This window comes from Sarcophilus harrisii, chromosome 3 (genome assembly GCF_902635505.1).
Source record: "Sarcophilus harrisii chromosome 3, mSarHar1.11, whole genome shotgun sequence".
Lineage (NCBI taxonomy): Eukaryota > Metazoa > Chordata > Mammalia > Dasyuromorphia > Dasyuridae > Sarcophilus > Sarcophilus harrisii.
The window spans coordinates 117,490,267-117,516,560 of NC_045428.1; the positions used below are offsets into that span (position 1 = coordinate 117,490,267).

At 33.0% G+C, this 26,294-nt stretch overlaps 1 protein-coding gene across 14 annotated transcripts in view; it reads left to right on the forward strand.

Annotated features, from left to right (window-relative positions):
- The window catches only part of LMO7 (LIM domain 7), a 229,116-nt gene that overhangs the window by 53,220 nt on the left and 149,602 nt on the right, over window positions 1–26,294 (forward strand). For all 14 annotated transcript variants that reach the window (XM_031958503.1, XM_031958502.1, XM_031958506.1 and 11 more), the window contains exon 3: window positions 25,596–25,666. In XM_031958503.1, the coding sequence (XP_031814363.1) occupies window positions 25,596–25,666 (71 nt within the window). The remainder of the gene's footprint in view (window positions 1–25,595; window positions 25,667–26,294) is intronic.

Genomic DNA, 26,294 nt, shown 5'->3' on the forward strand with positions numbered 1-26,294 from the left:
TTTTGAACAGAATTTGCCTTTATTTCTTCCTCCCTCCTCCTCCCCCCCGCCCCCCCACACATAGTAGAGACTCAATAAACATCTAGTGAAGGCAGACATGAACTTGAAGTAACCTTAGTTTATAGTTTCTGTGAACCTTGTTGGTCATTTGAGATGGAATGACATACCCACATATTTGAGGGTTCTTTACCCCTCTAGCAGAGTTGGCTCATATTTGTATACAATGGAAGGAAACTGAAATTTTTGTCCATATCCTTTGTCTTCATGCTAAAGAAAGATACTAATGAAAAAATGAAAGTTTGGCAATACATTTAAATTTCTGTCTTGTAGGCTTTGTTAAAAAGATGAAGTTGCTGACTATGCAGAAGTTTTATTTGCATTTATATTATGGAAAGTGTCACAGGACTCTGTTCATTGTTTATATCAGAATGGTTTCACAAAGAACCTGTATTTTTAGATATAATGAGTAGTTCTATAATGCTTGAGCCGACGACTCCCTTGCCGATCTGTGGAGAAGGTAATATTGTAAAAAAGCCAGTCATAGTCTAGGTATTTGGGAAGGAAGGTAGAAGTAGAAGATGATAAAATTACATATATGGAAAATGGTAAGATAATAAAGAAGGGGAATTATGGCAACATATAATTCAGCTAGCCATCTGAAAAATGAAAAGAACTATTGAATAGAATACAGAGGGAGGGATAATAAAGGAGATTGAGGGGTTCATACAACGCTTACAGAATCATATGTTTATAGTTGAAAGAGACCTCTGTATAGTACAAAAGAGTACGCTCAAAATAATGGGCCAGGTTGCAAAACTGTTAGAGGAAATTTATTAAAGTAGTCAAAAGAGTAAGAAGGGGATCTCAGAAATGATACTCTCATTTTTTGTTGGTTTATTTCCATAGTATATTTTAAATACTTTTTAAGAATTAGCAGTGAGAATGATGATTTCTCCTTTGTGTCCTACAGTTTCTTGGATGGTGCTATGTACATAGTAGACACTTGCAGTGAAGGAATATTTGCTTCTCTTCTCAGAATGTAAAAATCTGGAATAATCAAAAGCTAGTCAGCATAGTATTGTGCAAAGAATCCTAGACTAGGTAGGGTGTCATAGGATGAGTATTATGTTCCTGATTTTGACTCTTACTGTTCATTACCTTGGAGATCCATTATGATTCAACTTCCATGGGCTTCAGCTTATTTGTAAAATGAGGGGATTGGCCTATATAATCTCTTTAGGTCCCACCTAACTTCAACTTTGTTAACCTAGAATACATCTGATATCATTTCAAAAAGATAATAACATTTTTATATTTAAAATTTTTTTGTTATTGTTAAGAACATGACAAACAGAAATATATGTGAACGAACATTTTCCTGTGTAGACAACAGAAGAGGCTTATTTTGTAATTATCAGTTTCTATTACATGAAGTCTATTTTAATAAGTATTTATTATATTTAATATGGTACTGACAATATTTCTCTGATAGTGGTTCTGTGAGCTTCAGTGTCTTTTTCTGTGTTTCAATATATTCTTTTTCTTTTCTTTTTTTCAAATTATGTTATTATCCTATTCTTACCCAAATTCTTTCTCCAATTTTCCCCTGCTTTCCTCCACTCCTCCACAAATATAACTAAGAAAAATAGGGGCAGATAGGTGCTACAGTAGATAGAGTGCTAGCTCTGGACCTAGTTCAAATCTGATCTAACATAATTATAAACTGTATGACTTTGGGCAAGTCACTTAATCCTATTTGCCTCAGTTTCCTCATCTGTAAAATGGAAGAAAATAACAAACACCTTCATTATCTTTGCCAAGAAAACCCCAGATGGAGTCACAAAGAGTTGGACATAAGTAATTGACTAAAAAACAAAACAAAAAAACCCCCAAACAAATCCATGTATTGGTTTATATATATTTCCTTCTGCAAACATTAGCTTTTTGCAAAAGTTTGGAAGTATACTTCATTTTCATTCCTTTTCAACTTTAAACCCATGCATATGGATAACCAAATTCAGTCCTAGTGGGGAGGGAGAAGATTAGGTTTCTTTGACACATTATTTCTATCTCTTTTCAGCTTCCCTTTCTGGTCTAAGGTCTCTCCCTTCCCAACTCCCCCATCCCCCCCCAAAAAAGAAGTAGGTATTTAGTGGAATAATATAAATCAAGTATAAGTCAGTTATTTATTTCTTCTATGCAATCACAAGCATGTTCTGATAAAAGATGGCTCTTTTAGGCAAAATTTTAACTAACAGTAGGGACTGTCTTGCATGCTTGTTTTTGTCCTCAGTGTTTAACACAGTATCTGGCACATAGTAAAAACTTAAATCATTCATTCATTCAGTCCCAGGAGGTTGAGATTTAAATATCAGAACATGAAGTAATTTTTTAGGATTGTTAAATTGATCTTTCATCCCATCTCTAGATTGTCTAACAGTTCCTCCCAGGTCCATGTCTTCTGGTAAACCTGATAAGAGGTAGTTCCTCTCTCTTCCCCCACCCCCACCCCCGAAATATTGTGTTATAACATAGTCATCTCTGAGGATCTAGTATCCTAGATCTCTTGAACTTACCAGGTTTCCCCTGACATTGGAAATTTCTATCTCAGAATCACTTCTTTGTCACCTATACTTAGAAAAGAAACCAAAGCCAGGCTAGATAGGACATGAAATTTAAAGGTCTTGTGTTCTCAGTCTGGGATTGAGTACATGCAGTTAGAATAAAGATTCAGAAGAGGTCGATCACCTTCTCTCAACCCTCAAAAAAAAGAAAAGACTGGGTTGGTCCTGGAGAGTCTTGATTCTCTTATGTAACACTTAAAATTCAAGTAGATTGTAAGGCACAAAGTTTTGAGCATAATCACTTTATTAGTAAAGCACAAATTTGCCAACAAATAATATCTTAGCTTCCTCAGCAAACCTAAGACCTTGAATAAAGAGAATATTTCTCTTTTATAATAAAGTTTTGGGTAATACAGAACAAAAAATAGAGCATTGTTAAGTGGTAAACAAATTATGACTGAGTAAAAGAGCTTAGCATCATGAATGAGGAAATCATGAATGGTGGGAGGGTTATAGAGTTGAGGCATGGGGAACAATATGATCGGTTGGAAATTCGGAATAAGGGGCTAGCTGCAACTCGCTTCTTGCCCTCCTTTGACTAAGTTTTCATTCATTGTTTGAATCTGGCTGCAATCTTCTAGGGCAGAGATAGCAAACCAGTCTTCATTTGGATAACAAACAGACATCCTTGAAAGATGGCTTAATGGTGAAAAGATACTGAACCAAACTCCTTGGTGTCTACCTGCTTTCTTCAAGTGTAACAGATCTCCTTGACACAAGAATATCCTTGTTGACACAAGAATAAATTGTGATTAGCAGAAGAACTGGGTTTCTAAACTTAAATCCTTAGGGTCACCTGGATTATGATTTCAGATCAAAGACAAAGAACAATCATGATTTAGGCAATTACAGGAGAAAATAAATTAACTGTATTTTACTTGACAGACAATGAAGCGAGTAGGAGAAGGGTGGGGAGAAATAGAGATTATCCATTTGTTCATAAATAAGAATTTATTTAAAATCATAAGATCAATAAAATTTTAGCATATATAAAGTCATGGGTTCGCTAGATAAGGCCAGCTGAGTTATTATAAAGTTATTATAAAGAAAATATAAGGAGAAAAAAGAGGTTTTTCTTTTTTTTTTTTGTTTTTCTCCAAGAATTATCAATATAATAGAAACATTGCAGCATATATAAGGAATAACCTAATGTTTGTAATATTAAACTTTTTCATAACCATATATATATATATATATATATATATATATGTTGATTAAGCACAGAACATTTCTTCTATTTAGTTTTTGAGAGAAAAATGCAAGAGTTGTATTAGCCCCATTAAGTGTCCACTCTATGTATATGTTAGTGTATTAGGGATTGTGATAATCCAAGAAAGATATATTCTGTTAGGCTTAGAAAAATTGACAAATACCATAAAATTCATTAAAAACTACTAATTATATGAAATGACTCTTGGCGACAGAAAGGGGAGTGATATATGGGATACTATGTTAATCTAAAAAACCAGAAAACATCAATAAATATTATTTTAAAAAATGCTTTTAATAACAGCAGTACAGTTTGCAATTAATGGTATGGGGAAAGATATTTTAAAGGTGCTCCAAAAAAGTTGGAAGCTCAAAGTTTTTAGCATTTTAAGCATCTGGAAAAATGACAGAATCTGTTGGGGCTGTTTTGGTCCTATTTTGTATGTAGCAAAATCCTGCCATAGCAGCTGTGAAAGAAATGTGAATGTCACATTGCTTAAGTCTGCATCTTGACTATTGGACAGTGGTGAATCTGGCCTATGCAGACAATGCAATTGGTTTTAAAAAAGTGTAACTTTAACATGGGAGTCATTGAACAAGGCATTCATTGTTGGCTATATAACACTCTGGAATATCAACTTTGTGCTCAAAACACCACCATTATTATTAGTCTTACATGGCACAAGTTTATCATTGTGGTAATCAAAAGCACTTATTAACACCACCTACACACATGAGTTGTTGCTAGGGGCAGTGCAAATACAGATGAGTAAATAAAGGCAGCAGTTTTTGATTCTTTTATGTTCTGCTCACCTTTGTTCTATTATTAGTTTGTTTCCAAAATTACAGGCTTTCATTGTGTGCCCATTAAAAAAGTCATCAACATTTCATATCATCTCTGTGGCTTGCCATTGTCCATGGTGGCCATCTGGCACACCTACGGGCTGTGTTGATAATTATTTCATGTAGCTTTCTGCTATCCTCATTGATACTTGCATAGAATCAATTGTCTTCAAACTTGAACTCTCTCTTCAATCCTGCCTGTGCTCTGGGATGGCTGATAAAAATGATATTTGTTGTCCTCAATGGGAGAAAAGAAGTAACAGTCAATCTTGGCTAGAGGCTTCTCAGTCTTTCTTCAGGCTCTAATTAGGTCAGTATCATATTTGACAGAGATTCATACACTATGCTTTTTCCAGAGTGTTTACCGTGCATGTGGTCTGTGGGTGTTTTCCAAGTTGTACCCTGGGGAGCATTGCTGGCAAGGCAGACCTTTACATCTTCTTTACACTTCTCATGAATGTGTCTCCTCTGGATCTTTAGATATTCTATCACCTTGCCCACCTTTACCCATTTTGTAGTCAAGCAAATCCTTGTTTTCATTCTTTTTCTTCTTTATCTCCCCCTTTTACTTCTGAATTGCTATTCAAGCTAAACTTTATGCCCATTATTGGTTACTTTTTAGCTCTACTGTAAGTCATTTTTATACCCTCTCAAAACTCAGCTTAAAAATAACTGATTTCAATCAAAACCAAATATTTATTGAGCATCTGTGATGCTTGTGCTTTGCCAAGAGTTTGATTAACAGTGGATGCAGGATTTAAAAAAAAAAGAACATATCCATACTCTTTAGGAGCAAATCAGTTTGAGAAGGAATGATACATGTCAATAACTATAATACAAGGCAGTCTTATGATTGAGCTAGTGCTAAATCCTTCTGACAGTAAATATTATGGAGATGAAAAGTTAAGATCCCACTTCAAAGAGATGTATTGAGATTGGGGCTTTGAAGAACAATAGATTTTTGGGTGGGTAGAGAGGAAGGCATTTCAAGTAGAATTGGGAAAGCAATATGAATGAAGTAGAATTAGGAAAATGCAAGACAACTTTAAAGATGTAAATTAAGTCAAATGAATCTTCTCTTTGTTCTTCACACAAGTCTTTCAACCTCCATTCTCACACTTTTGTGTGGGAATTCTTCTCATTCTCTCCACATCCTATCACTTTCCACTTTCATCTCAGAGTCTCTCTCTATGCTCTCAAGGGTCCTCAAACTACGGCCAGCGGGCCAAATGCAGCAGCTGAGGACGATTATCTCCCTCACCCAGGGCTAGGAAGTTTCTTTATTTAAAAGCCCACAAAACAAAATTTTTGTTTTTACTATAGTCAGGCCCTCCAACAGTCTGAGGGACAGTGAACTGGCCCTCTATTTAAAAAGTTTGAGGACCCCTGCCAGAGCAGGCACTATATATATTTTTAAATTTTTTTTATTTATTTAAATTTTAATTTATGGAATAAAACAAACATTTGTGGTGGCAAAGAACTGAAAATTATGGGGATGCCCTATCAATTGAAGAATGGTTGAATGAATGTGATTGTTTTGGAATACTACTGTGTTATAAAAAATGATGAGCTTGATGATTTTAGAAAAACACGGATAGACTTAATTATATTTATTTAACATTTTTTTTCCTGTTATATTCAAAACAATTTTTTTATATTTGTTTTTAAGATTTTTGAGTTTTAGTTTCTCTTATCGCCTACTTATCCCCACTCACAATTAAAAAATCACATGTGAAATTGAAACATGCATGAAATAATGAAGAGGGAATGAGCAGATCCAAGAGAACCTTGTATACAGTAACAACATTATTGTTTTAAGAACAACTTTAAGTTATTTTGATTATAAATACCCAAATTAGCTACAAAGGACATACGAAGAAAGATGCTACCTATACAGAGGTATACAGAGAAAGAATTAAAACTATGATTTTTACATATATACACACATATACATATGTACACAATACATATACATACATATATACATATATGTGGTTGTCTAATATAACCATTTCTAGGGCAGGATTGGGGAGGAAGGAAGAAAAATATTATATGCTAATTTTATTACATATTTAATAGGCACTATATTTTTACATGTTTTTTCTGATACTCCTCTGGGTAGAAATCCTTTTCTCTTTATGTATATTTACTCTCTATATTTCTTCTGCATATGTTTATATGAATTTGTTGTTTCAGTTGATTACAATGTAAATTTAAGAAAAAGATTGTTTTATTCTTTATTTTTGTATAGACAGTGCCTAGCATGATACCTGATGTATACATGCTTATTAATGCTTGCTGCGTTATAGATTGATTTGCTTAGAGTTATGAATTCTGGTGAAGTAATGTTCAGGGATATGGTGGATAAGTAATCTGTGAACATACTATGGAAGGTCTTATATGCAATTTTAGGAATTTAGACTCGATCCTGTAGAGAGCAGAAAGTCATTGAATTTTATTTTACAAGAGAGTGTCATAATCAAAGTGATGTTATAATGGAAGATTGAAAGGTAGATCTCTAAGGTAGATGAAGAATCTTGAAAAAGGCTCAACAAGACATCACACCAGAGGTGTTAGTCCACCTTGAACACCTCATACTCCCAATACACCCAGCTCTCACCTGTGGCTCCAAGAAACTGTTCAGTGACCATACCTTGGTAAAACTATTTCAGCAGATGGAATAAATCAGGTTAAGCATAACCAACAAACCTCAAACCCATCGGTGAGTGAGGGGAATGTCTACCCCAAGCAGGTGAAGACATCCCCCAATGGAATGGGTAGATAAGAACAATTTCTTCTAATAGCCAGTGCTCAGATGAGACACTGAGGTCATCTACTACATCCTGGGCCATTGCCGATGGTCTTGATTTTTGTCTTGCCACTGGACGTCCATGACTACTTTGTGTACTTCTGCCTCACTTAAATCCAATTCATGCACAAGTCAAGATGTTACCCTCTGATGTTGGTCCTCTTTGAAAATGAGGAATAACCAACAACTTAAAACAATAATAAGTGCTTGTTGCTTGCCTGTCTGCCGTGGGTGATGCTGGTAATAACATGCTTATTATATTTTATGATGATCTGAAGTTGGAAAGACTATCCAAAAAAGCTAGAAAGTTTGAAACAAAAGGAGGAATCTAACCAGATAAAATATAATAGTGGACTTAAGATTTAAAGAAGGATAGATTATACATAGCTGAGAAATAACTCAGATGAAAAAGATTTTAGGATTTTAGTATATTGCAAGTAAAGTAATATGACTGCCTCAAAACGTCAGGGGATTTTTAGATTGCCCTAAAGGTATGGTGCTCAGACAAACCAATATGATAATCTTCTTGTCTACTGTACTGGTTAGACCACATCTTGAGAATTGTGTTAAATTCTGAGTGATACAATTTAAAAAGGTCTTGAACAAATTGGAACATATCCAGTTGAGGGCAGCTTGCAGCCATATGAGTGGTTGAAGGAGTTGAGGATGTTTCCTCTTGAGAAAAGAGAACTTCATTGACAGATATTATATCTTTTTTTCAAATCTATGAAGATCTGTCTCTGGAAAAGGGATTAAAGTTGTTTGGTTTGGCTCAACAAAGCAGAACTAAGAACAATGTGGGGGAAGTTACAAGGAGGCAAATTTTGGCTATATACAAGGCAATATTTCTCAATGATTGGAATTAACTGAAGATATAATGGCTTTGTGAGTTTAATGAGTTCCTTGTCTCACTGGACTTGTTTGTATTGGGAATGTTGTGGGGGAGAGAGATTTATTCTTGGATAAGGCAAGGATTAAATGACTTTTGAGATCTTTTTTAATTGAATGAGTCTATGATTCCAAGTTCTAATTGATAGCCATAAAATCATAGTTCATAGGGGCTTTAGATATTTCAAATCCAATCCTTTCATTTTGCTGATGTACAAATTGAGATTTTATATATGTTTAAATGGTTTCTGCAACCTTATGGTGTATTTTCCAGTTGTTGGCAATTTCTTTATTATATTGAACCAAATTCTGTAATAAAAATTGCAGCTAAGAAATAGTAGACTTAAATGGGACAATAATATAGTTTTGACTTGAATTTTAAATCTTCAAAGGCATACCAAAGGCAATATGTCTGTTTCTTTACTACATTATAAGTACAGCAAAATGATAAAAGTGGTAAAAAGCTGGAGCTGGAATTAGAAAGGCCTGGGTTCAAATTATAGCACACTTCTAATGCTTATGACCTGTGTGATTATTGTTGAGTCACTTATGCTCTTTCAATCTCATTTTCTCATCTGTAAAATGGGAATAGTAATACCTATAATCTTTACCTCACAAACCTTTTTGTGAGGATCAAGTATGATAATATATGTCAAGTACTTTGTCTATGTTAAAGGGCTACAAAAGAGAGCTATTATTATGGTTACTATTAATAAAATTATTATTATTATGCTAGTGATCTAGAATTATATTAATAACTAGGTTATAAAGTGTATAATGACAAACATTTTCTCTTGTTATTATTATTATTTTTTTAATGAACATGATTTGAGATGACATTCTGAACTTGTGTCATCAGGTATTAGTGTTGAACACAGTTCTACTGCGTTTCAAGCACACCTGGATCTAGCCTTAGAGAAATCATATGGGAACCCAGTCTGCTTGCAAGCTCTATTGTTACATCATAACAAGCTTTGTTGTTATACCAGAGTTTTTCAGCAGGTGGTGTCAGACAACAGGGACTGGGATTTGCACTTTGCTCTGCCCTGGTGGACTACATGATTATAAAATTTTAAACCTAGAGGAGATCTGAGAGATCATTAGGACCTGTTTCGTCATGTAACCCGGAGAGTCATTTGCTGGATTTTCTACAGTTTTGGGTACAAGATCAGATGGATATTTGAATCTCTTGTCCCTCTTATATTGTACTAGTTCCAATGTGTCAAATGAGTTGGTGAAAACTATGGGAATTTTTTCCTCATCCACTCTCTTCACCCATTGTTTAGTAAACTGTTGCTAAAGCCTTGGTGCCTGTGATGAGCTAATAAACTATCTAGATCTTTGCCTTTGAATGACCTGCTAGTGTTTCTATGGGAGCTTAAATCTTGATTGATTGATGGAAGTTTCATTTCAACAATTTTTTATAGGCATCTAGGGGTTTGTTAACCTCCATCAGATAACTGCTAGTAATATAAGCAAAGTTTGTTATCCCTTTTTTTCATTATCATCCTGAAAACAGAATATTAATAAAGTACTATGGATCTGGAGTTGGAGACTTGGATTCAAATTTTGACTCTTTTGCTTATTCTACCCATAGGACTAGGAACATGCCATTTGATTCTCAGTTGCTTCATTTATAAAAATCAAGGATTTGGATTAAATTATCTTTGTAGTGCCTCCTAGCTCAAGTTTCTATAAGTCTATGAACTATTGGATTGTAAGATTTTATAGACAAGAATACTATCTTTTTTGCCTCTTACAATGATCTATTTTTGACATATTTCTTCTATTACATATGAAAGGAAGGAACCAAATATTTGTTACCTGTCTATTATGTGCCAGCCCTGTGCCAAGCACCTTACAAATATTTCATTTAATCCTTATCATAACCCTGGGATATAGGTACTATTATTATCTTTATTTTTATTTATTAACATCTTTATTTTATAATTGAGGGAAATGAGACAGAGATTAAATGATTTGTAAATATTAGAAACTGAATTTGAACTAATATCTTCCTGATTCCAGGCCCAGGATTCTTTCCACTATGTCATCTAGCCGCCTCCATGTGTGTATTCTTAAGAGAACAAACTATGTAAAGGAATGGATGAGATTTGTAGAAGGTAGTGCATGCCACCTTCTAGATAAGTGAACTGAATATATATTAGAGCAGACAGAAAATATTACAGCAGATATTTCACATCTATATGTAATACAAGGACAGATATACTTAGAACTCTGTTTTTGAAGGAGTCCTTCAAATAGGTTTCTAGCAAACAGAATTCATGGTTCAGGATGGTATCTTTTCTCTACCTTTAGAAGTCTTATAGAATAGTTTCACAAAAGCTTTAAATTTAAGACATTCTTTGAGAATAATCATAAGAGGAAGAAATGAAGGTAACCAATATGACAGTGCCTCTAAATGTCTTGTCATGAGGGCAGGAAAAAATAACTCAACCTAGAAAAATCTGGCATTGGGAAATTGTCCAGAAATAATAAATCTATCTGGACATTAGAAAGATGTGGACAAAACCAAAAATGACAAGGAAGAGATTTTATTTTTGTTTTTTTTTTAAAAGCTTTTTATTTTCAAAACATACGCACAAATGATTTTTCAACATTGACCCTTGTATATCTTTGTGTTTCAGATTTTCCCCTCCTTCCCCTAGATGGCAAGCAATCCAATATAAGTTATATATGTTCAATCTAATATGTGTAAACATATTTATACAATTCTCTTGTTGCACAAAAAAAATCAGATCAAAAAGAAAAGAAAATGAGTAAGAAAACAAAATGCAATTGAACAACAACAAAAAGAGTGAGAATGTTATGTTGTGATCCACATTCAATTCCCACAGTCCTTTCTCTGGGTGTAGATAGCTCTCTTCATCACAAGATCATTGGAACTGACCTCAATCATCTCATTGCTGGAAAGAGTCATGTTCATCAGAATTGATCATTCAATAATATTGATGTTGCTGTGTACAATGATTTCCTAGTTCTGCTTATTTCACTTAGTATCAGTTCATGTAGATCTCTCCAAACCTCTCTGAAATCATCCTGTTGGTCATTTCTTATAGAACAATAATATTCCATAACATTCATATACCATAATTTATTCAGCCATTTTCCAACTGATGGGCATCCACTCAGTTTCCAGTTTCTTGCCACTATGAAAAAAGCTGCCACAAACATTTTTGCACACATGGGGGGTCCCTTTCTTTCAAGAAAGAGATTTAAAAAAACATATTAGACACTGAAATATCTCAGCATATTTAAATTTTTTAAAAAATTTAAAAAAATTTTAATGGAAGATAGAAATTGTTCATTCTATAAAACTATGTAAAATGTTTATCACTATAACAGGGATTTGACAATATAAGAATAATTTTAAATGTGATCATTTTAGACTGTAAAAAAACAGAGACATTTAGCTTACTTCCTACTTAGAAGTGATGTACTTACTACAGTGCCTTAATAAATGCATATTGATTGATGTAATAAACTATATTGTAACTTTTTTATTTTTGAAGGGACCATTCTATAAACATTCATTGTTTATATTGTATTTTGTACATTATATATTGTATCTTGTACAAATATGCTTTTGAATTGGTCAAAAGTTGAGTAGTGGGTATTAGAGCAACCATCATGTTATCTTGAAAAGGAAATATTAAGATAACTTTTAGAGCTACTTTAGTAACATTATATCCTGATGCTACATAAGCATGGATAGTGTAGTGTGTCATTTCGATAGCGTTTTAACCACCAATTTGAAGGTCTTAAATACAGATCAGTAACTTTGTTCTATAATAGACACATACTATCTTCTTAAAGCAATGGCATTTCCCACACTGATGACTATCATAGTAACTTACTGAGAGAGATAAGTGAAGAATTGCTGAGACTTGTTTCTGAAAAAACATCACCTAGTTAGTTTTCTCAACCTATGATTATAGTTAAGAAAGTATTTTAATTACTTGTTTTCTGAATTTTATTTAAATCAATTTACTTGTTCATGATACTAATGATCTTATTTTATGTTGGTAGAATATCTTCCTGGTTTCTTTTACAATATAAGCTGAAACTTTTAATTAAAAAACTCTATATTTCTAGCCAACAGACTGGAACACTTGATTCTTTGAGAGTATGAAAAAACCATTTCTTCTGTAGATAAGTGGTCTAAAGAGATTTCAAAAGAAGAGATAGAAACCCTAAAAGACCATTTGAAGTGTTCAGAATCATTGGTAATCAGAAAAATTAAAATTTGAACAACTTCAAGGTATCATTTTTCTCCCATCAAATTTACAAAGAGGGGAAATGATGGAAAAAGCCAATGTTGGAAAGAGAAGGCAGCTGATTCACTGCTGGTGGAGTTTTGAATGGTCTCAGCCATGTTAGAAAGCAATTTAGAATGCATGTGAAAGAAACTACTTAAGCATAACCCAGAGATCCCACTCCTGGTTATATATATTTTAAGGAAGTTGGTGACAGAAAGAACCAATATATATTAAAGTATTCACAGCATTGTTTATAATGGCAAAAAAGCTAGAGAAATATTTTCTTAATGCCTGTGGGATGGCTGAGAAAATTATGATATATGAAAGCATGGAATATACTTTTGTTCTAAATAATGACAAAAATGAAAAAAATTAGAGAAAAAAGGGCAGGCTTAGATAAAGTGATGCAATATCAAAAAAAAAAAAAAGCAAAACAACAATATACACAGTATCTATAATCAACATAGAAGTAAAACTTAAGACAAATAGAATGGACAATGTTAGTTCCATATCATTAAAATTAAACACAAATACTTTCTGTTAACAGATGATAGCTACAAAGTTAGAAAGTGTTCTGTTCTGTCATAAATGTAGGAAAGAACCTTTTCTTCATTTCTTACCTTTCCTTTCTCTGAGTAGCATTAGAAACCTTTAAGAAACTCAGTGACTGTGGCCTTGCTTCATTATCAGCCTACTTTTCATCCTCTAACCTTTAAAAAGCTTTTCTTCACACATTCTTTCTTCCTTTAGTTTTGCCACACTTTCTTTTCTTCTTTTCCGTCTCCTTCAAATCTGGAATAAATTCTTTTACAACTTTATCTATTGAAATTTACTTCTTCCTTTAAGGTCCATTTCAAGTATTGTCCTTTCCATGAGCTCTTGACTGATAGGTTTTCTTTCTGTTATTATTTATTCTCCCAGGCCACTTTGCCTGACTTCTTCTATGTACTTAATAATTTTTAAACTAATAGTTATTTGCATTTGTGTATTGTCATGCTACTAAATTGTAAATTTTTTTGAGCAGAAACAGTTTTTTCTACTGTATCTTTTTTTTTTTTTTTAACCCCAGCGCCTATATGGGGTACCTAGGACCTAGTAGTCAAAAACAAATGAATTGAATTGCTGAGAAGTTATATAACTGTAATTCGTTACTACCAAGCACCAAAAAAAAAAAAAAAAAAGAAAAAGAAAAGAAAAAGACAGAGAAAGAAGGAGAAATAGAAGAACAAGATGAAATAGAAATAGAAGAAAGAAGAAGGAAGAAGAAGAAAAATAATAATAATAATTATTATTCTGGCAGGAAGTAAGTGTGTCAAAAAGGAAATCAGAGATGGCAAATAGAAGACTTTCCTCTGCCCCTCCCTTCCCCAAGAAATTCCTTATTTTAGAATTTTGTGGAGCCATATTTCTTCTTTTCTACCCTTCTGTAATTTGAAGACATAAGAATATGGTACTCATAGTTTGTAGTTAAGGGATTCTCTCTTTCTTAAGAGGTTGGTGAAGGTGAAGAGAATAGTTTGGGCCAGTGGTGTGAAAGTCATGATAGTTATACCCTTGATGTTAATATTCTCAAAGACTATTTCCACTGAAACACTGCTATTATGGCTATATTTTTGGTTTAGTATATAGTTTCAGTTAAATAGGTTTTGTGGGTTGGCTCAGGCAACCCATCTACTATATTTAATATTGTTTCTGTGGGGCAAGATGAATTCTAATCAACCAAAGCAGAAATAAACCTTTGGCATGTCATTCATTCATGAACTGAGAACTGGATAGACGTATAACTTTAAATAGATAAATGTTTAGGTTGATGTCATCATAGATGAGCTTAGCTGGTTTCTAATAAGTTTCAGGAATTAGCTTGGTTTTGCTTCTTGCTGAAACTTGGCAAGCAATCCATTGCCAGCCCTGGAGCAACTTATTCCTTTGTTACATTCTGTATTTCACCTATCAGTAGTTGTGGTTTGACAAAAATAGGAATTAGAGATGGAGTCAAATATTGGCGAAGTTATAGAGAAATGGGCCATTCCCTCCCTCCCTTAGTTTTCAACTTAGAGATTTTTACAATTTCATTTTTCCATTTGCTAAGCTTTGCTATGTAACATAGTTCACTGTTGCTGGAGGTCCCAATCAGCATATTTTAAGATAAGTATTCAGTCCTTGAAAAAAATAATTGAAAATTAATTATTTTATAGCTATTTTAGACCTCTGCTATTATTAACTTTTTGTCTATCTATTTCACAGTTTGTTTGGTTCTCCTTGGAAAAGGTAGGCCTTCTAAGAGAAAGAAAGGAAGGTAATTTAAATCCGTGCTTTTTGGATACTTATAAACAATTCTGTTTTATTTTATTTTTTAGTTTTTTAGCTTCCCGGGGGGAAATGTCAACTAATGACTACTGTGTGGTTTTCATTTAAAACAATTATCTTTTATTTCAGTGGTCAGGCTGACCTCCATGCCTGGAATGTACTTTTTCTATGTCCCAATTCTTCTTCTTCTTCTTCTTCTTCTTCTTCTTCTTTTTTTTTTTTTTTTGCAGGAAACTGTGATATTTATTTTTATTTATTTCTTTTTCATAGCTTTTTATTTACAAGTTATATGTAGGGGTAATTTTACAGCATTGACAATTGCCAAACTTTTTGTTCCAATTTTTCCCCTCCTTCCCCAACCTTCTCCCCTAGATGGCAGGATGACCAGTAGATGTTAACTATATTAAAGTATAAATTAGATACACAATAAGGATTCATGACCAAACCGTTATTTTGCTGTACAAAAAGAATCGGACTCTGAAATATTGTACAATTAGCTTGTGAAGGAAATCAAAAATGCAGGTGGGCAAAAATATAGAGATTGGAAATTCAATGTAATGGTTCTTAGTCATCTCCCAGAGTTCTTTCACTGGGCGTAGCTGGTTCAGTTCATTACTGCTCCATTGGAACTGATTTGGTTCATCTCATTGCTGAAGATGGCCACTATGTCCCAATTCTTACAGTCCCTAGCTTCCTTTCAAGTTGAACTCAAGTTGAACAAATTCTCTTACCCCCAGTGCTAGTATACTCCTTTCAATTATTTTATATTGATTTTTGACTGTTACATATATGTATGTGTGTATAATGTATGTATGTGTGTGTACTTATTTATGACTGTGTTCTTTTCCCCATTTGATATAAGTTTCTTGAGGGCAATATTGGTTTTGTTCCTGTCTTTGTGTCCAAATTATTCAGCTCATTGCCTGGCACATAATAGCATCTTAATAAACTCTTGTTTGAGATTAGAGTCAGTAATGCTAGTACTGATAAAAGTAACTTAGGTATGGTCTTAAATAGTATGAAACATGATATGGCTTGATGTTTATCCAGAACTATTGTCATATTGTTAGAGCAATGTTTTGTTAACATGACTTACTGAATATACAGCATTAGTTAACCAAGCAGTCCGCTATAATTCAGTGGTTGAACCACATTTTAAAAAGATGCTTAGTTTAACATGCCTTTCTGACCACTCATTTCAAAACAAGGCTAGGGTTTTTAGTGGAAATTTCCATGCTTTTATGGAGTCATATTTGAAATTTATAAAATTTAAGTATTGATTTAGATTATAAATACTTTATAAGAAAATGAAAGTTTTGGCTAATTATCATCAATTCACAACCTTTTTCTTTCCTTAAAAAACAAAACAAAATAAAACCAAAGTTATCTAAACCTGTTTCTGAAAGCATTTGAAGTAAAAATCAATAACCCATAATGATTCCAGTATATACATAAAAGATGTGCCAGGGCTCTCCTTAACTCACAAATATAAGTCATATTAGTTGAAAGGCACAGGTCCTCTCCTTTCTTCAGAACATATGATGTCTGATAGCTGAAACTGTGCCATTTGGAATGATTTCCTTTTTGTAAATTTTTAGCTTTTCTTTTATGTATTTTCCTCTTTAAGTTATAGTTTTAAAAATGTAAACATATGTTAAAACATCTTAAAGTCCATAACTCTGTAGTCAGAAAAGTAAAAAAAAGTATCAGATACATTCCCACAAGCATTAAAGAATATTAGGTTCCCAAATGGGAAAGGAAGTCCCTTAAAAAGCAGATAAAGGAAGTAGAGGTATAAGAGTAGAGATAGTAAGAGAGGGGTGGGTGCTTAGCTCCACATTTGGTCTCTAAAGTAAGATTTTTTTTTTTTTTTTTTTTTTTACATTTGACCCCAGAGGGCAAAACTAGGAATACTGGGTGGGAATTACAAAGAACTTAATTTAGGCTTGATGGCAGAAAAACTCCAGCAATTAGAGCTGCTTAAAAGTAAAATAAAAATGCCTTGGGATATGGTGAATTCCCTCTCCTTGGAGGTCTTTAAGCCGAGACGGGCTATGCTATTGTGTGGGGATTCTTTTTTTATAGATGGCTGGGTTAGACAAGCTTGGTGTCAAACTCAAATAGAAATAGAGGCTACTAATTGGTACACAAAGGTCTCTGGGGGCTGAATATTGAATTAGTTTTTAAAAAACAAAATATTATTTATGTTTTTATTGTGTTTTTATTTCTTTTGTTTACTATTTCCTAATTACATTTTAATCTGGTTCAGGCTGCACTTTGGAGTACTGGGGCCACATAATGTGTGACCCTGTGCCACCTCTGGACTACATGGCCACTTAACTGCATTCCACCTCTCAAATTTTGTGATCCTTGTAGGATGAATGTTGTTTTCTGGTGCATATAAAGGCTGCCTAAAATGTCTTCCTTTTTGGTTTATCCTGTAAACACTTCTTGTTGATGACGCCTATTAATAAGGAGCTAAGAGTAACATGTATGCATTTTGAGATATTGACATAATTTGGTTTTTATTAGAAAAGTAACTTCTCGCTCTACTTACCATTTGGAATCATGTACAATTCCCAGTTTGTAATCATATATAATTCCCAGTTAAAGTAGGTTGGAAAATAAGTGTATTTCCCTTGTGATAAGCTATTTTGATGACATATTGTAAAGTGCAACAATATATGATAAAGAATGCTTTCCAAAGAAAGAACTGATAAGTAGCAATATATCTAGAATAATTTTACATATATGCATAAATGCAAACAGATGTATTTACACCTGTTCTTGTCTAATGGTAACCATCTCTATTGTAGGAGGGAGTAATAGTGGGAAGAAAGAAAAAAAAAGAAATTTATATGATAATTTTGTTTTATATTTGAAAAGAATAGTAAGTTGTGCAAAGTAGAGTTACAGGTCATGTTTCTTTCTTTCTTTCTTTTTTTTTTTTTGTACTGTGTTATGGAAATGCTTGTTTCATTCCATCAATTAAAAATAAAATTTAAAAAAGTTTAAAAAAGAATGTTTTTGGAGTTTAAACCCATTGTTGTCACAAGCATTAGGAAAGGAATCGAAAACAAACTCTGAAAATGAAAGGAATTGGTTGTTGTTTTAGTCTCCTGAGTAGCTTTGTTGATTTTCCCACCCATTTAGTGTGAAGTGGTCTCTGAGGATCTCTTAGCATGCTTGGGATTTAAGTCTGGTAAATTATGTGGTAAATTCTTAAGTCAGGGTTGGGGCTAGGGAGTTTAGGGAAAGCTCCTTATGGTTTGGGCTTGCTCTTCATGCCGTTGAGCAATATGTCCCAACAGGTTCTTAAATGGAGCTTGGACCAGACTGAAAGGAGCACCAAGACTTCCATCAGAAAAGTAAACAAAAACTTGGAGGCCTTTATCTTCTTTTTCTCCTGATTTGGATGGTAATTTCTCTTTCACCATTTGTCAGAATTCTAGTAGTACCTGAAAGCAGATTTCCCCCCAAAGAAAGACCTGCTATTTGCTTGCTTTTCAGCCAGCCAGTGATTCTCTGGAAAGTGGAGGTGGTAAGACAGGTTTGGTGGTAGTGTTTGCTTAGAACAGAATAGCTGAACTCATAGCTCCACCCTTGATTTGCTTTAGTAGACTGGTTGTAGCTTAGTTTGTGAAACTTGAATTTCCCAGCTCCTATCACTACTCCTACTATTACCACCAGAGAGAGTTCCTTTTGAATAAACTGCCTTCTAAGAAATTTAATGAAATATAATGCATTGGTACTAACTTGGGCTTCTTCTAAGTATTTTCACACAATATTTTTCTTCAGGGAGGTAGGTAGAAAGAGGGTTTTGATTTTTTCCTCTTTATGTATGGGGGGAACTGAGTAATAAAATGACTTGTGAGAGAATTGTTTAGTTAGAGGTGGAGCCTAAATTAGGGTCTCTCACTTTCTCTTAAACGATTTAATGTATTGATGGAGGAGCTAGAAGGAGGAGGGACAAAGATAATTTTGTTGAACTGGCACAACAAAAATGTGAAAAGATGAGAGAAAAATCTTGATATTTGAGAAGGCAAGGTGCCAATGTTTTGTCGCTGTGATATGTTTATATATATATATATATATATATATATATATATACATACATATGTGTGTGTATGTGTACATATATGTATGTATTTAAACCTTTACCTTTAAGGGGAAGTTTTTAATGTTTAATTACTATGAATCACTTAGCCTCATTACATAAATACATCACACCTTGAATAACTTGCTAATGAGTAAGGTTTCCAACAATTGAAAGACTATTTGAGTCATATTTAAGTTGAAATGACTGTATATATGTTTGTGCTTCTAATACTTTAACAACTCTCTCACAGTGTTTAAAACCACTGAAAAGATGGGTGATTCTTTTTATATGTAAGTTATAGCTTTGGTGTGTTTTTATGAATTACTCATAAACTACTTCTCCAGCTATAATTTGGAACTGACAAGAGTATATCCAGTTAAAGTGCTTGGATATAGAAGATACTCCTTCCATGATGTCATAGCCTAATTTTTTTTCTTGATTAAAGGTTGTCCTTTTTGGCAGACATATAAGTCTGTTTGGGTACAAGTTTCCCTCTGGTCATTCTACATAATAATAGTAGAACACTTATTACAATCTTAAAATAGCATATCACATGTCGCCACCATTTGGAGCAAAGAGATAAGTAGATTTTTCTTAAAATCTGAATTTAAACACAGTCCTAACAAAATATAAAGTAAAATACTAAAAGGTTTGCAGGAAACTACGAATCTCCATTTAATAATACTTAAAAAAAACCCATATAGTAAATTTTATATACTAGTTTTAAAAATTATTTTACTTGCCTAGGCTTTCATTTAAACAATTTGTTTTCTTCTATGCTTTTAAAAAGTTTCAGGGACCCTTATCTTATCTCCTGCCCCATCCTTTCTTCCAGTTAGAGAACTGAGAAAAAAATCCTTTTAACAAATAAACAGAAGTTCACATAGTAGCCATGTCCCAAAATGTATGTCTGTTGATTACCTCTTGTCAAAAGGTAAGCAATATGCTTCACATGTACTTTATATGTCATTTCGTTGATCAGAGTTCTTGAGCTTTTCAAAAGTTTTTCTTTACAATGTTGTCCTTGCATAAATTATTCTCCAGGTTCTGCTTTCTTCATCATCAGTTCATACAAACCACTACCGCAAATGTCTTTTTTTGTTTTTCTTGTAGTACATTAATAGTCTATTGTGCTCATATTTGAGTTTTGTCCATCCATTTCCCTTTTGTGAGTATCTCCTTAGAGTCTAATTTCTCTTCTTTAATTTCCCCTTTTAGAATCAGAAAGTTTGTTTTGCTTACAACTATTTTTTCCTTCCTTAATTTTTCCTTGTTCTTTTTTTCCCCTCCTGTTCTCCCTTCCCTGTTAATCTTTCCACCTCCACATTCTTTCCTTTATCTTTGTATATATTTCTCATACACTTCAATTATGAAAAATAATAAGTTGTATCATCTTATTCTTCCTCTTTAAATTAGCCTATTCCTTTTATTGTCTCTTTTCTTCTCCAGACCTTTAAAATTTAATTCCTGCATTCTTCTTATTTAATTCCCTCAATGCCCTTTAAAGTTATTAAAGGATGCTTGTTTTTTTCCATCTGTTAGAATATTAGCATCATCATTTATCTCTGTTCCAATTGTTCCAAATTGTACATTTGACTTTACAGATTTCTCTTGATTCTTGTATTTCAATGTAAAAGCTCTTAGTTCTGGTCTTTTTACAAAAACAATGTTTCAAAGTATTCTATTCTCTCTCTTCCTCCTATAACTCCTCCCCGTCCCCCACCTTGTAATTATATTCTGTTTATTTATTTATTTATTTAGAATTCTTGGTTATAAGGATTGGTTAAAAACTGCTGCTTTTTGGAAGATTGTATTAGATCGCCTAAGACTTTTAGTAGAAACTTGTGATCCTGACTCTTGATACTTGATTTTTGAATGGATTCTTTCTGGATGCTTAAAATATTTTTATTAAGGTAGAAGCTCTGGATTTTTGGCAGTTTCTGGGATTTATCCTTTTGAAATTTCAGGGTTTCAGAGTTTGAAATTTCAAAATTCTTTCAATCTTTACTGATTCTGGTAGATCTGGACATTTTTCATTTCTTTTTTTCCTCTGAAATATAATTTTCAGGCTTTTAGAGAAAATCATGGCCCAGTAATTATGAAATTGTTACAGTTTCTACTTTTTTTAAGCTTTTCATTTTATTCCAATATTTTGTACTGTTTGATTAAATCATTGATTTCTGTTTGGTCTAATCTAGGGAGTTATTACTTAGAGATGATGTTTAGTTCTGTGGTATTAACAGATTTTATTACTCCTATCATTGTTTTAGATCTTAAATGTGTTATTTTCTTATCTTTCTTTGGAGATTCTAACTATCTCACCATTGCCTTCATCATTTAGCATAGTAACTGTTCATTTATTTAGAACTGATCAATAAGATCTTAATTGACAATAATTTGATTAATAATAGATTAATTTTATATTAATTACTCATGAATTACCAATTTTAATGAGTTGGAATATGATATAATATTCTTAGCATTAAATGTAAGCTTATATTTTAATTTTTTAATGCAGAAGTGAAGTGACAATATGGAACAAAAATATGAAATATACTTTTATATATTTTATCAAAAGAGCATAATTTTATAAGAATATTATAAAATATAAAAATAGTATAGATTAATGGTTTGTGACATAAAGAAATTATGTTACAGACATCTATCACAAATTACAAAGGTTTGCCATTTATTACGTGATATAGCTCATAGATTTAAACAAATATTACTTAACAAGGCAGAGTTATATTGATAAAGCAATGTGCATTTGGGAGAAATGACTTTTTAAAATCTCAGGGAGGGGTGTCAGGATCTAGGGAATAAGAGGAGTGTGGGAAGAGTTGGGGAGAGGCCAGGGAGGGATCAAGAAGGAGTCAGATATGACTTGACTAGGTCCCAAACTCATCTAAAGATATTCTAATCAAGACAAGTTTGGTATTAGAGGTCGAAGATGGGATGGATGGATTAACAATGGAGCTCGGATAAGCTAATTTAAGATTTCTGTTTTTACATCATTCTATGCTAACAAGATAATCTTGGAAAACTGACCTGATATGATTGATTATGGGAATAAAATGGACTCATTTTAGCAATTCCTGGGAATAAGATAGTTTAGTGTTCACATCAGAAGTGTTTTAAGATCATGAAAAGAATATTTTCATTATGTAGTTCTCTAGTTATAGAAGATAATAGCAATATTAGTAATTGCTCATATATAAGTAGGGCTATAAGATTTGCAAAATGCTTTACATATATTACTAAATCTATATTGAGGCCATTTTAGGTTTTACTTTGAAAATACATAGTTCTAAAAATAACTCTTCCCTTAATAAGAGTGATGGACAGGCATGGTGATATATATATATATTTATACACACACATATGTACATATATATGCACATACACACTTGTGATCTCTGCTATTGGGAGAAACTTAGGAAGGTGAAAGACTTAAGTGCAGAAGTTCTGAGTTACTATAGAGTCAGTACTAAATCTAATATCATAATGACTTCCTGAAAATGGGGACTTTATGAGGAGTATCTTATTCTCATCTTTTTCAATGAGATTCTGAAAGTAAGCATCCTAGGACAAGTTATGTCCTGCTAAAGGTGGATAAAGTAACTGGTTTTTGCATTTGAAGAAAAGTATTAGAATATAAGCTCACCTTATGTAGGTTATCTTTATAACGCCTGTTACAGACAGGTAAGAGAATAGAGATGATATGTATCACATCCTGTTCCCATGTGATTTTGATCTCCTTTCAAGGTCTCTATAATTTAAAAGCTTTTTGTCCTATGCAGTTTATAGATTAGGAGTATGTAGATTAGTAGGTGATGATGTCTATTAAAATGATGCTAAATTTTTCTGAATCAATGTTATGTTTAGGGATTAGGAGCAAAAGCCTGATCTGTGATAATGATCCAGTTCTAGTAGTTTGCTGGCTGAGTTTCCAGGTATTTTCATGTTTGTATTGATAGAATGGGGATTTGTCAGGCCAGGAAAGTCAGTAAATTCATAAGATTTAAGTCTAGTCATCAGGTTATATCTTGCTAGTATTTGATAGGTGCCAAATTTTTATAGCCTGCAGTGTACTGCAAATTCACTATCATTTCATTGCATAATCTATGTTGATCACTAAGTCTTGTTTTCTAAAGGATAACCCTTCTGTAGTTTCTGGTGGCAGTGCCCTGCTCCTGAATTGCTCTTGTAAATTCTTCTGTAACAATTGAGTTCATGTGACTATCTCTCCATAAAGGGAATTTAATTATTTCTTGGGCTTCCTCTGGAGGTGTGCTACTTTTGCTTATATTTGATAAATCCAAAGACACAAACCTGTTATCAGCCTTTATTATTGGTTAGTGACATGATTCCAATTTATTTCAAAAATATTTTTATACATTTTTGACCTGTTTGATCATGTGTTCCAAGAATTTTTTTAACTCTCCCCCTTTTTTGACTTCATTATTGTATTAATCTTTTTTTTTTTTTATAACTGCCTTAGAGTGATAGGTATGTTTTGTTAATACTGTGCAGATTTTTATTAGAATAATTTCTAGGTCATTTATAGCCATATTAAAATTCCAAAAGTACACATTAAGACTGTCATTGCTTAGATGTTCATGCTTTACATGTATTCTTCCCATTCAGTTTTGATTTCAGTATCTAGTATATATCTCAATATATTTGGCCTCAGCCTTCTCCTTAATTTCTTTATGTGTAATGTGTTTTACTTGCAGAACATCTAGTTATTTGTAAATATCCCCTACATCCTCTGGTTCAATGTGACCTCTAGCTTCAAGCTGGAAGTCTTTGCTCTCTAATTTTCCTTGGAGTATATTGATAATTTTATGCTGTGAGATTTTGACATCACTCTGGGATTCCCATTCTCTGTCATTTTCCATTATCTTCCCTTCCTCACTTCTGTAACTCCACATTGGCACACTGATGGTCATTTGGACTTTGAGATTTTCATGAGCTTGGTGGCAATTGTTTTGGACTTTGAAGGATTGATAGAATCGAGTGGCTGAAGGTTAATCTAGAGAACATTCAAGAAATAGGGAATACACAGAGGAAAAGATAGAGGTGATAAATCCTATGTTCTATGTCGACTAATCCTGCTTGAACTGGAATTCATACTATGAGGAAAGGCAGACTTGTATCAGATTATGGAGGAGGTTGTGAATTTTATTTGATAGACAATAGAAAGTAAATATTTTTGAGAGAAGAGACAGTCAGATCTCTATATAATGAAGAGTAGTTTGAAAATGGCATAGAGGATAGAGTTTAGGTGTGGGAAGTAGTGGTAGGAGAGACAGAAACAGATACTGGGGGTCTGTTCCATTTTTCCAAATAGATGATAATGCCAGTCTACATTAAGGTGGTAGTGGAAATAAGGAGGAAGGAATGAATCTAAAAGGTATAGTTTAGATAATTACATATAACAACTAAGTCCAATTCCATCACCACTATTTGGGGTTCTCTGGGAAAAGACTGAAGCCAGTGTAAGTTGCTCAAGTAACCTGTTTGCATTTAGTCATCCTAAAGAACATAATAGCAATCCTAGAGGTTTGCTAGGAGAAATCCTAGGTAGGTCACTTCCTGGACTTCAAACTACTTAAGGAAGCATTGCTTAGCCTTATTGTTACCTAAACAGCACCCTTTGTCTCACCTTTATCCTCTGGTTTAGAGGAATGGGAAAATAATTCTTAATCCTTTCTGATAACTAAATAAAATCATCATAGTTTAATCATTCAGTGTTTATGGACCATTTATTTTGAGGAGTTAAGTAAAATCCATAGAAAAGCATAAGGAGTATTATTGCATTGATTGGAGACATAAGCTATAGCCTTTCAATGTAACATTGAATCTTCTAATATCATTTATAATGGTTATTACTACTGTGAGTGAAATACTTCCCCTTTTAGTTTTTTATTTTAAGAACTAGAATGTTATTCATGACATAGAATATGCATTGTCCTTGGAATCTTGGTAATATACATATAATTTTTAGATAATAATAAATATTCATAGCATCTTCTATGTGCTGGGCACTGTGATAAGTGCTTGATAATTATTGTCTCATTTGATTTTTACATGAAGAGAAAGTTATATAGCTAATATTACCTCAATTTTACATAGGAAGATTCTGAGGTAAACAGAAGTTAGATGGCTTGTCCAAAGTCACAAAGTCATACTTTTCTGACTATAGATTCCACCTTTTATCTACTCTTAGAAACTTGCTACTCTATTTCCTAACATCTACTTAACAGCTCATTTTATGTATTTAATAAAAGGTTATGCTGCAGAATGGTAATTTTCCCCTCTTCTAGGTGTAGTTGCTTATGCTGAAATAGTTAACCTCTTCATGAGGCATAAAGAATAGAAATTAATTTCTCCTCCTGGGAAAGTACTTAGTGAAAAATTTTCCAAGTACAATATTAAATGCAAATTATGCAGTTTGATATTCAGTTCTGAGATATTTTTATCCAACTTGTTGCCAGCCCCAAATAAAATAAACACTGAAATCTTTCTTTTAGGCAGTTACTGAGAAAAACTTTGAAAACAAGGATTTTCGAGCATCTCTAGAAAATGGTGTCCTGTTGTGTGAGTAAGTATATGAATTGTTTGTATTTAATTATTAAAAAGTATTATTTTTTTCCTTATGTTATTTTATTCTGGGGCCCCAGACTGTAACTTGAACTCTAGCCACCTTTCTTACAAAATGTGTGCTATTAGCCACAAGTAGGCTTAGGAAGAAAAGAATACAAACTGCCTTATTTTCTTTTTTGACAGGCTAGTTTTATAGATTAATATGTTCTCTGTGTGTTTGTATACACACATACATACACAGAGACACATATTTTTAGATAGATTTCAGCAAAGTATTTGCCAGAAAATTTGTGGCTACAGTGGAGAGATGTATACTAAATTTAGGGCCTTAAAGTGGATTTATCAAATCCATTTGTCCCTTGGAAGAATGAATAGATTTGTGTTTCTTGGATCCATAGGCACCCTAATAGCAATTTGATAGGACAAGTCTCTAAATAGTCCTTAATAAAAATCTGTCAATTTGTAGGGAGATTCACATTGGCTGATAGTGAGCATCTCACAAGATTTTGGTAGATTGAATATAATGTGATGAATCAAATGAATTTTAGTAGAAGGAAACTAGGAAAAAGCTTGTGGAGCTGAGTTTTGAACTCAAGAATGGGAGAATAATGACTAAATAACTGGAA